This window comes from Pezoporus occidentalis, unplaced genomic scaffold (genome assembly GCF_034315485.1).
Source record: "Pezoporus occidentalis ecotype Australia unplaced genomic scaffold, CSIRO_AGI_Poc_V1 ctg128, whole genome shotgun sequence".
Taxonomy (NCBI): Eukaryota; Metazoa; Chordata; class Aves; order Psittaciformes; family Psittacidae; genus Pezoporus; species Pezoporus occidentalis.
The window spans coordinates 1580666-1593571 of NW_026913082.1; the positions used below are offsets into that span (position 1 = coordinate 1580666).

At 36.3% G+C, this 12906-nt stretch overlaps 1 protein-coding gene across 4 annotated transcripts in view; it reads right to left on the reverse strand.

Annotated features, from left to right (window-relative positions):
* The window catches only part of TRRAP (transformation/transcription domain associated protein), a 99777-nt gene that overhangs the window by 34858 nt on the left and 52013 nt on the right, over positions 1-12906 (reverse strand). For all 4 annotated transcript variants that reach the window (XM_062607999.1, XM_062608002.1, XM_062608000.1 and 1 more), the window contains exons 48-57: positions 11976-12178; positions 11178-11299; positions 10091-10304; positions 8931-9110; positions 8425-8571; positions 7625-7744; positions 7067-7354; positions 6034-6171; positions 5487-5599; positions 4904-5039 (exon numbers count right to left, since the gene is read on the reverse strand). In XM_062607999.1, the coding sequence (XP_062463983.1) occupies positions 4904-5039; positions 5487-5599; positions 6034-6171; positions 7067-7354; positions 7625-7744; positions 8425-8571; positions 8931-9110; positions 10091-10304; positions 11178-11299; positions 11976-12178 (1661 nt within the window). The remainder of the gene's footprint in view (positions 1-4903; positions 5040-5486; positions 5600-6033; positions 6172-7066; positions 7355-7624; positions 7745-8424; positions 8572-8930; positions 9111-10090; positions 10305-11177; positions 11300-11975; positions 12179-12906) is intronic.

The window sequence follows — 12906 nt, forward strand, 5'->3', positions numbered from 1 at the left end:
GATAACTAGGGAAGTAACTAACCTCCCCATTTCTGTCAATGTGATCTCCGAGTACAGGGGCAAAGTCAGGTCAATAATCTTAAAAATTATTTTAAACCATTCTCTTGAAGTCCTGGAAGAGCAGAAATATGGCAACTAAAAATAGCGAAGTACCTGAACTGTCCTGCAAGGAAAGTCTGTGAGTATTTTACAGTAAACTTGTACTTCTCACTAGCTCACACTGCAGGCTTTCAATTTTGAACTTTTCACTTTTCTTTCTTCCACTTTATATCAAACCCTTTATGTTTTGATATGCAACACACAAATCCTTCTGCATTATCTTCTTGTTGATATACTGCATCTTAACCACTACAATTGTTATTTCTGTTATCCTCAACTGACTTTCATGCCTGAACCAGCAACGAGAAACTGCCAGGTAGCAACCTTACACTTACACAGTGAAAATAATCTTTCTTTATTGCATTATCTACTGGATCATTAAACACAAAGGCAATGTGAGCAAATGGAAATGAGACTCGGGTCCTATGAAAGGCCACTTGCTGTTTTAATAGCTCAGCTTTAATAGGTAGATTATTAGAAGTGTTTCACAAAGATTTACAAAAACTGATACTATTTGCCATGCTTTCTGACCTCTCTTGTGAATCAGCCATGGAACCTGGCAAAACCAGCTACATTAAAGAATATCAGTAAAATTGGAGTAGTGAGTATAGCAGCATAGAATCAATTATTCTTTCACAACCTAATTATTTATGCAAACATGTCCTGACACTTTGACAAGATTCTGAGTAGAGCCACAAAAGCTCCATTTATGGCTTCAGCAGCATCTTCTCCTTCGTAGTTTAGCAAATGTCTCATTACTGAAAATATCTCATTTAATACAACTGCAGCTAAAGCATATCAGCAGTTATCTGCGGTTGTCACTTCCACTCAGCCTGCGAATCTCCAAAACCAGAACCTGTCAGCCATGATCTATTTCACACTGTTTGAACTGAAGGTTTATAACATACTGTACAATACAGTTCTTATATTAGGCATTAAAGTTTTTTCAAATAATAATATTTCTATAATTAGACACTGAAGTTGCATAAATAGGACACAAAATACTAATTGCTGTAAAAACAAAAGAAGCTAATTAAAACGTAAATATAACCTATAATTTTTGTCACATATACAGCTTGCTACTTACACATCGGGCTTCTCATGGGATGATAAAAGATAAAATCCATCTTTAGAAACACTCATTTAATTCAAACCATCAGTACTACAAATATGGAACAAATCTATTTCAAATGTTGTAGTAGTTTGACACCCTTAATTTAGGTTCCATCAAAAGATGCTACCTTTAATTAACTGAGCAACTTTTATTGTTCTCATAATTTAGCCTCTAAGGCAAAACATACTGATGCATCCCCCTATTTTCCCTTCTGACAAAAGTGTTACAGCAGAATAAACATACTACATTTAGAAAACATAATAGCATGATTTTTGAGAAAGTAAGACACACACAACTCTACATATTTATCATGCAAGACTATGTTGTCACAATTAAGCTGTTTGGTTATTCTGTATATGTGAACTTCCTGCTGCAAGATACTGGAATTAAAGGATGCTCAGCATTTTTCATAACCATGTTTTCTCTTTTGCAATTTGACATGTAATACTATTAACTGGTAGGTATTGGTTCAACACTTAAACACTACTGATAAAACAATAAAACAATAAACCCCAATTAAGTGACGGACTAATTCTCCTGACTCTCTCAAATACAAAACTCACCACTGCCTAAGGCTCTACTCAGAGCTTTGTCAGTAACATTCTATTTTAAATATCGAGTTCACCACCTTTTTCCGAACTCTGACATCTTTTGGAGAGTAATTTCAGTAACATCACACTACATAGCAACCGTGCAATGAAGATCAGCAAGCTTATTTCCACTTCTGATTTAATGCAATATTCTCGCAATTTGCTCTCAGATAAAAATATCTACCTACATATTTTCTGTTGCACCTTTTCAGGAAGTGAGGGTGTCATTTACAGCATGTCTGCCATGCCATTTAAACGTGATTCACACAATAAAAATGTTTATGAACACTTGGAAAGAACAAAAGATCTTCCGGATTTAAATCTTTCACAGTGTTATTTTCTGCCAGTAGTGTATCACCCACCTTCAAACTGTTCTGTAACAGCCAAAACTTTACAGAGCATTCATTCATCAAGCACATTGATAGCACAGAACACACAGTCTCATGAGTGAAACCCAGGAAAGGACAAAGGGAAGGTTAAATGTTTTAGCAGTGCATGCTGTTCAGCAAAATGAATTACAAGCAGAACACAGTAATGAACTCCGTAACGAATCAGGAAGGTCAATAGCAAGGAAGTACAAACAATACATATTATTCATTACCAGCTGAAGATGGTAACAACCTCACTTGACATACACAAGTTCTTCAGCTCTAAACAAAGAAGCTAAGTACTGCACTGGCTTCTAAAACAACACGTAACACACAGGGCACATCTATGCTACTTCAGATGAAGAATATGTCCAGAAAGGCTGAAGCATCTCAGTTCTTAAAGATACTAAAACTCTATTAGACAAGGCAACCTGATCTACTTGGGCTCTGCTCTGAATGAAGCAATGGAGCAGATGCAATCCAGAAATCCCTTCCAACTCAAGCTATTTTATGGTTTTCTAAACTTGACATTAAGCTATAAAAGCATAATCATTGAGACATTAAGCTTCCGTAAAAACCTTGGGACATCAGAAAATTCCAAACTCAAATTTTCTGATTCCTCAGAATATCAAATAAGGAACTTACAGGAAATAATTCCTACTGGCAGTGCTATCTCAAGACCTCAGCACTCTGTCACAAACATATACATATATATAAGTCCCTACAATTGTTATGATATTTACTTCAAACAAGTTGTCACAATTTGAGAGGAGATGAAAATGATTTTTAGCTTTTTTTCAGTGAAGACTGCAGATTTAAACAGTGTCACTTCACAAAAATCTACTTTCTCTTATAAGTGGTCTCAGTATTTTTACTTGTATGCTTTCTAGCATAAAGATTATACATACAAAAATTTGTTTGGGGAACACATTTGCACATCACTCATCTAGAAGGTAAGTATGACCTTGTGCTTACTCATTATGATTCTATTTATTTTATGGTCTACTTTTACAGAATAAAAGTATTTATTCCCCAAAAAACATTTATTCTGTAACCTTAGTGATCTAGTGGAAGGTGCCCCTGCCATGGCACAGAGGTTGTAACTAGGTGATCTTTAAGGTCCCTTCCAACCCATACCATTCTATGATTCTATGGTTCTCATTTAAATCCAATCCCCATCTCTCTTTGTGTCAATCAACTCAAACACTATCCCTGACACAGCCTGCAATATTCAATGCCTCTCTCCTCTCTATCAAGTTCTTTACACCTTCCCAAAGGAAAGCACTTCAGCTTCTTGCTTCAGTCTATTTACCCAGTTATCCCTGCCACTCCTAGTCCAATTTCTGCTTCCCCAGCCTTCATCCTCACCCCATACTCATCTCATTGATTCCCAATCTCAGGCTCATTGCCTGAGGCTCCTTACCCAGTCTTCTTGTAACTCATCTCTCATGAGATCTTTGCTTTCCAGTTTTGACCACACTGGCTCCAACCTCTGGTGCTCCCAAGATATTTTAATATTATATGTAATGGATATATTGCAAAATAAAATGAGTCCTATATTAAATGGAATTAAAGTAGACTCAAAGTGAGAATAAAGCTAGAAATCTAATTAGCTAATTTGCTGTAATAAAATATTTCAGTACTTACAAAGAAAGCAAAAGAAGACACATAAAGGAAGCAATCCCCAGGCACTACAGAAAAGCATAGCTACTGAAAGAACAAACCTTCTACTATGCCTCTGCAAAGCAAGACTATAAGGCCTAAGGAACAAGAAAACCAGCATGTGCCAAGTAAGCAGTCGTAATACATTTCCCACCACATGAAAACAACTTTAAATTTCTTTGAATTTCTCACTGTCTTCATCAAAACACTAATAACCATCTGCAGTGTACACAAGCCTCACCCAGTAAACACTGAACCTGAGATTTCGTGTTGCATTTTCAGGGATTTTTTTTTAACACAGATCCTGAAATGCAGCTGTACAAATATTCCTCAGATACACTAAAGTATTTAATGTAAACCAAACCTAACTGACAAGTCCTAAACTGTCACATTTTCATACATATTTTAATACCCCTTCATGTGTAGTGGAGATGAATACAACAAATTATGTTTAGTGGTTTTACGCTTGGGCAGTAGAAGTTGAGAAAGCTTTGGCTTTGCCTTTCAGGTACTCAAAGAAACAAAACCAGGGGCAATAGCTTTTTGCTCTTTTAAACCTGGACATATGGTTGTGTTGTCCACAGGCAGGGAGATGATAACAGATGTATTTTCATACTTTATTCCATTTTACAAAAGGAATATTTGTTCCTGTAAAGGTGTAAAATACAAAAAGTTGTCCCTCTCCAATACTGTATTATTTTAAATAATACCATATACTTGCAAGGGTTCCATTTTAAGTTTCTCCACATATCGCTGATGGCACACACTCTGAAAGGCATTTGTTGCTTTTCAATGACTCATGACTATGCACCTTGCCTTTCACCTGCCCTGGCCACATTACTTACATACATTGCAGCTTTATAAACGGATAAAAAAAAGGAACCAAGTTTGTCTGTTGAAATAACATGCTTCATTGCCAAAATACCCAGCTGTGAGCTGGGATATCAAAGAAAACTTCCCAAGAGCAGTTCACCGTGTCTGTGAAATGAACTGTAGCGCTGACTTATCAGAAATGCAATCAGTAAAATGAAGAAATAAATGAAACATTACCACAGAAAGCCTACACTCACCTGCACCAAAGCCTCCTTCATAGCAGTCCAGTTTGAGACTCTCCATGCACACTCCAGTACGAGGTAAGGATTGATATGACCTTTTGACTGGCCATATTCTGTCAGAGGTTCCCACTGGTTCAGTTCTTTTGAGCAACTAAGAAAATCAGAACTATTGTCAATTTGCTTACCAAAACCTTCCATAAAAGTGACTGTAAATGTTGTGTATCAGAATATTATCTGCATATTTGTTTGTCAATGAACAGCTCTGCAACCACTGCAAAAGTTTCATCCACATAGGATGATTTTTTTTAATTATTTATTTATTACCAGTTATAACACAGAAATCTGTGAAGTGGGAAGAGCTGCATTTTGTGTCTCCCAGAACAACCATTGTAAAAAGGAAAAGCAAACTTTAACTCCAGTCTGTTTCTATCAACAATATGTTACGTGTTTACAACACTCCAGGCATATCACTTTCCCCTGTATCTTAGCTAAATCCTGAGCTAAATTCATTCTCATAACTAATGCTTTAAACCAGCAGGGTATTTTACTTCTATTGCAGGGCAAAAATGCTTGTTCTACATTAGCTTTTAAGTCTCACCGAATCCAGTGGTCTTCCCAGAGCTGATACTCAGGAAAGATCGAAGGAGAAGCATTGTTCCGTTCATGTTCTTTCTTAGCCTTTTCCATTGCTTTTTCATAAGTTTCTTGAGCCTAAATAGAGATCAAACCATTTTACGTTTTACAACTGCTATATACACATTAACTCAACATTCTTTTCCTTATAAAAAAGTTATGAGAAAATGTCTATGAATTCTAAGTTACATAAATAAATAAATAGATGAAAGTGAAGAGTGATGTGTGTTAACTCATTTCTGAATCAGTTGATGTATGTTAACTCATTTCTGAATATAGTTATTTTTTAGCAGCTTTACAAATGTCATGAAAACCTGATGGATGTGCTCAAAAATCTCACCTTATCTAGGTATTACATGACATTAAACTACCACTTTAGCCAGTAGAGAAGCTGTGGCACTTTCTATTTTAGAAGACTGAAGCTATTTATTAATACGCAGAATATTTTCCGGCTGACCAGAATCATCCTGACAGTAGACGTACTCAAATCATTTTTAATATCAAGAGTGTACCTGTTCAAAAAAGCCATGTTGTTCATAGGCAATAGCTGTTGCTGTCTCTGGGAATTTACAGCGTTTCTGCCATAGTCCTGCCCACATATCCTCTTCTTGTAACAAAGAGTAGAGCTCAGCAAGGGAATCCAGTATTTCCTAGGATGTTAAGCACACACATTTCTCCATAGTCAAGCCGTTCTTATAAAGCACAGTAGATAGCAAACCCGTATGTTCTACACTGAGGCAAACTGAGAAAGATATGTAAACAGAGAAGTGTTCATATAAACTCTTTTTAAAACTCTAGAAGACAAGCAACTAGTAATGACCAAGTACTGAGAACAACTCCACTGCATTACAAGACCAAAAAACCCTCAAAAGACCAAAAAACACTATTGCTTCACTACAGTTTGCACACTGATACTTCCTGATCTTCCCTGATATATCAGATCAAACCATAGAGAATAAAATTGTTTAACAAGCCAACAGCTCAGTCTTTAATGTAAAAAGAATCTAATACTTAGCTTCCTCAGCTGATCGCAAACATGCCCAGGTAGATCTTAACTACCTGACAGACTACAACAGCACCTGTTTACAGGGAACTCCATTTTTGGGGGTAGCAATTCGTTAGAGGAGAAAAGGAGTCTTAGGGGAGATCTTATTGCTCGCTACAACTACCTGAAAGGAGGATGTAGCAATGTGGGTGTTGCTCTCTCTTCAAAAGTAATAAGAAATAGGACAAGAGAAAGAGGCCCCAAATTGTGCCAGGGGAGGTTTAGACTGGAAAACATTCCTCAGTGAAAACAATGTCAAGCTTCGGAACAGGCTGCTGAAGTGGTGGAGACACCACCCCTGGAGATATTTGAAAGCTGCGTAGATGTAGTGCTCAGGGATACGTTTTAGTGGTGGACTTGGCATTGTTAGGTTTATGACTGGACTCAATGACTTTAAGGGTCTTTCCCAAGTTAAATGATTCCGTGATACTATTGTATTACACTGTCATTGTGTGTTTCTCTTCATATTTCATAAGGTATTTCCATTAATATAACACTACCTGTTGAGGAGGAGTTATGCTTTCCTGCTCATAAAATTCTGTTGTCTGCTTAGGCTTAATTTGTAGACTCAGTCCTTTTTCAAAGGCTTGATGTTCCAGCATCAGTGTAGAACGAAACCAGAGATTGTGAGTTTTACCCAAGTATTTCAGGACACAAGGTCTGATGGGAATGGGAGGAACACACTGTGACATTGCTTCCACAAAGCAATTCAGTGCACTTGGCTGGCAATCTCGCTGTACTTGATGGCTACCACTGCACAAGAACGGGCTTATTTCACCTGCTAGAGCCTAGAACAAAAAACATAAGAATAGTTACTTGTTCATTCAGATTCTTCAATTAGAGCATTTCGATTTAAAATCACAGGAAAGAATCATTTCATAAGGGTATTCCTCTTTGTAAACTGAAGGACCCTATTCCATTCAAAAGATTCACAAGTCACAAAGAATGGTAAACTTCTCAAAGCAAGTGAACAAGTCACTATGCCATGAAACAAATACTTTTTTTTTCCTGAAACACCAGTCAAAGAGGAATTTATAAGTGAGGAGAGAGATACTCACATGTTGTTGTCTGTCAGACAAGATTTTCCAAAGTCGAGAAAAAAGCTGTATCCAAGTCTTCTCTGCTAACGGTGTGGAAATATGACATAACTGGACAAAGGCACTCAGCAATGCTCCAGTCTAGGAACAAAGAGAAAGAAACAGATACAAATGAGAAAAATACAATTTATAGAAAAAAGCAGTACGCAGTTATACAGTTGTTTAAGCAGTAAAGCAAATGCCTTTTCCAAGCAATGCATCAAAAAGACACTTCCTTCAGTGATACAGATTACTGTAGCAAGAACTTAATCCTATTTTCATGTTGATCAAGGCTCTGATTCATTACTCTTACTATTAATAAAAAAAATAGAAGGAAAAAGGAAAGAAGTTGATGACTGGTAAAGTTAATTGGATAGAGCTGTTATGGCAGTACTATTTCAACATAGCTGTCAGCTAAAATTAGTTTCTTTGAAATTATTTAAACATAAGATGCTGATACACTTTTCTGATCCTATACCCTGTCTTTGTCACCACTGTTTTCTTAACTGAACAGTTAAAATATACTTACAGGTGGAGAAGGATGCAATTTAACTTTGTAGGAAAGTAATAAAGTAAAAACTAGCAATTAAGTAAAGTCTTTAAGAATTTTTTATTCTACACAAGAAATTACATCAGCTTATACGAGATGCCTACATTAAAAATAGAGTCAGCTAAAAAAAAAAACCAGAAATGTCAGATAAGGGGAAAAAAAGGCATGTCAGGTCAGGCTGAAGATTTCAGTATTAAAGGGATTTGTCAGGAAGCCAACAACCCGTACCAACCTTCACTTCTCGAAGAGAGTCAAGGAATTTGTCATGCCGGTTGGTCAACATGTGCAGCTGATTGCCGATGTCCTTCTCAGAAAGTTCCTTAGTTTTAGGTGTACTGGTCTGATCTCCCGGAGCCAATTCAATGTCTATTTCAACATCCTATGCAGAAGCAAACAACACAAAGCATGCTGACATTTTCTATGTACTTCTGCTTTTTCCCCCCATACGAATATAAAATGCCCTTCCAAACAACTTATTTCAGGTCTCACTGTTTCTGCTTGTTCTTTAGGTTCAAATATGTAACTGCTAGAGTACTATGGTAAAGAAAAGGCTAAACAAATGAGTGCAAGTTCTGAGAAACCCATGCATGGTTAAAACACAGTGTATTAAACACAAGATACACTGCACAATCTGTGCACATCATCTTCAAGTCATATTCTCCAAACTTATACAATGAGAAACTATGGTGAGCAATATTACATAAATAAGATCTGTCTACAGTATTTTCTCTAAGTTACCTCTTCTTTGGATTCACTGTTTTCTCTTTCACGAGGCTCTTGTTTGACATGAGTTACCATGGCAAATGCTGCTCTATCGTGACTGTCAGCAAGGTTGATAACATTGGTGATGGAGGGCAGCATAGCACCCTGACAGCTTGTCCCAATTGTAGTATTCCTCTCACACACTGCTAACAGGAGCTAAGACATTCAAAAGCAAATATATGTTTTACTGTATTATTTCAAGGAAAACATTACTAGAATTTAATATCAACAAGATAAAAGTTGCTATAATGTTTAAAGCCTATTTATTACCTTTATTCATTAAATACATTAATACATTTTCATCTTAAACTCATTATGTTTTGCCTCCACTTCGAAGTTCCCGACTGTACTTTCAAGAACATTTTTCAAGCCTCTCCTGAAAATGCTGAAGAAATAGGAACCTTTTACGCCTAAATTACGTATTTTGTGCTTTTTGACATGTATATTTAGTGCCCTCAATCAGCTAATGTATACAGACTCTCACCATTAACATGGAAGGGCTCCCAAAAACAGGTAAGGGGGTAAAAAAAAAAAATCAAGCAATGCTGTTCTTTATCTGTCTGGAAGGAGCTCTAATACCTTTAAGAGTACAAGGTTATCCTCACAGTCACTTTAAGCCCATGCTTTAACATGCAAACTGTTCCAAAAATAAAAATAAAAAGGCAGTTTGGCCCCATCTTGTTTTAAATAAACCAACTCAAAGCGCAATTCCGTTTCAGTGCTAATCCCACCTAACAGTTGTCGTATCACCAGAACAGACTCTCTGGCCTTAACAGTTTTCTTGAAAACATCTACTACGACAATTCTTTTATTTTTTTTTATAAATGCCACCATTTAAGAGATGGGTTTTCTTGAAGAAGTATTAACCTGGTCATTACTCTTTTCACAGAGAAAATAGATTTTAAAGGTCGATAATAAAGCCACTTTAAAAGTATCACCATTTCATGGTCTAGACATTGTGTTTATTTTTAAGCACCACAGGAAGTATCTGAGGCAGCAGACTTAATATTTTTAGCTTTGATACAGATAATACATACCACAAGCAATGCTGCATAATGCTTTTACACCCAACCAAGAAAAGTAAGGAATAAAACATACTTCTCAAATTATATTTCCAACGCAAATAATTTCCCCACCTCGATGCACTGTTTGATCCAAAAGTGGTTTCCCATTGCTTCCCAGTTTTGAGAACAGGTCACATAAAGGAGGCGCTCATAAACACGCCGCTTCATGGAATTGTCAAAGACCTCAAAAAATTTGGCTCGGATGAGTGGCTGAGCACAACGCAAACCCGAGAGAAACGCTGGCTCCAGTTTAGCAGTAAGTTCACTACCAGAAAGATTCTCATCCCTAAAATGATAAAGATGATATGACAGAGACATTACAAAGAGAAACCTATGTTTTGCAGATGAAATACTAAAAATCAATAGAGGTGATACTCTGTAGGAGCCCACATGGTGTTGCAGACATACAGGTGTGGCATTTTGAAAGACACAGCAATGAAAATACTGCTGCTTCCTAGAAAACTACCCTAGAACTATGATAAAAACTCTTTCAGGATAAAACTGTATTATAATTATGAAACACTTTCAGCCACATCTGTATCCTGTTTGAAATGACACATGATATTCATTGATAACAAACTTCTGATCACCATGTCTACACTAGGGGTTTGCATAATTACCCAGCAAACAGAACAGCAGCAAAGAGTGATTCAAAATAATGTGAATCATCAGCACAAAATTAAATCCCTGGCACTTGTTGATAATTAATTATTTCATTGCATTTCAAATCCTGCCAGTTTAGCTCTAGCAAAGTAACTCTCCTGCAAGTGCAATGTACAACAAATTTTTGACAAAAAAAATCCAAATCTTTATACCATATGGATGTGAAAAGAGAGATTTCAGCTATCACCATAATGTTTAGAATGCAACCAGCTACGAAGACACCCGGTTGTCTTGGGAAAGGACTAGGTTGTGACAGTGGGAATATTTTAGTGGAGTCAAAACAGAAATCCTTTCAAAGAACTTCCATTTTCAAACTGTCTTTTAAACACATTCTGTGGTCGCAGTGAAATCAAATGATTTTGCATTTTAGGAAAAAAGAAAAAAAATAGTAATCACTTAACTCAAACCTAAAAGATTGATGCTATGTTATAGAGGTCATATATGATACAAATTATGAACCAATAAGTTGCAACAAATGATTAATTGCTGTAATTACCTATAGACATAGTTAACAAGGTCTAAAAACTGGGCATTTAATTCAAGGTCTTCTGGAAAACGCTTTTCAATGTAAGTCATCATTTTCACTAGTAAAATGGACTTCTCCCGGAGAGTAGGCGTCTGTGTTAAAAGAAGACATGATTAATTTTGTCACTTCATCTTAAAACATGCAGAGTACCGGCACATTCAAAGTACACCTCAGCCATCCTTTATGTCACTCTTTTACTTCTAAAGTACTGAAAAACAGCTTGGTAGAAGGTCATAGTTCTTGAAAAATAACTCAAGCATTTACCCTTCTAATATATGCCACAGAGTTTTAAAATCGTGACTAAAACCAGGCTTGAGTTGTTCAATGATTACAAAAATCTAACTTCAATTTTTAAAAGTGCACGTCCTTTTATAGAGCACTAGACTCTCAAGTACTCAACTCTAACAGAAAATACGGCAAATGGAGGATGCCACAAAACGTTAGAGAAATAACATGATTTAAACCAGCATTAGTCATTCTCCTCCTGAAGAATCTACCCTAGTTAATGTGAAACAGTTTAAAACTTTTACTTTGAAACAAGTTCTTAGCAAAACGGCACTTCAGATCACACACCGAATATAAGCCTAAAAAGCTAGGCATCTTTCACTCCATTTACTTCCACAGTGGATGCAAAATATTCCAAACCTCATGAAGGGCATCTTAACATATATAACAGATCCTTTACAAACCTCACTGTCAAAACCTGAAAATTATAACACTGACTTACAATTATGTAGTATTTGAGAGCAATAATGATTTTTAATTTACCTGATTAGCTGCCATTGGGGAATTGTTTTTCACCCACTCTTCCACTATTTTTACCACTGCACGAAGAATTTTGGCATCAGTAGATTTTTCAATGAGAGATGTTAGAATAGCTTGTATAAAATTTTTCCTCATTTCCATGCTCATCACAGCTAGGCGAGTTTTCACGAGATCCAGGCTTAGCATTACTAGTTCACTTGTACCTGCTATGGATGCAAATAAAGGATTAGAATTGGGTATACTCCTATAAAACACCTAATAAAATACTCTCAAGGTGAGCTACTGTAATTTTAAAAATAGTAATGACAATATCTGGAAATAGATCCCTGGAAATAATGTTTCAGAATTACTACTTTCCATTCATAAATAACTCACACTCCTTCAAAAAACCACCTCAAATCCATTCATTCACAATCCTAAAGGCAAGCCTGTGTGGTTTCATTTTGGTAAATTACAGAACCCCAGTACTGAAAAACTGCAATTAAACTTGTGAAAGAAATACTCTATGATGGAGCACACCTATTCTGTTCCGTTAATTTCCTGACTTGCTTATCTGTCAAGTTTAATAATTTTCCAATTGCTTCTTGGTGTTAATAAAACCTGCCAGGTTCTCACTTATCTAATTAAAATACGGGCTGGGACTCTAACAGCAGCAATTCTTACAAAGTCTTTCCTTCAGCAGCTTATTCATTAATGAATCAAAGTGCTCTTTACTAGCTCTGAATCTTCTTCTACAAGAACATCTGATTTTTTCCATGACTCATGACCTCATTCGATGATAGACAGAATTGTCCAGAATTAAAGAGATGCTATTTTTAAGATAAAAACTAAAGCATCAGCTCACACAAGTTAATTTCACAGTTGTTCCATTGTTACCAAACAGGGAGGAGTGAAAATAAAAAAGTGAAAGCACAGACCAAAAAAATTCAGCCCC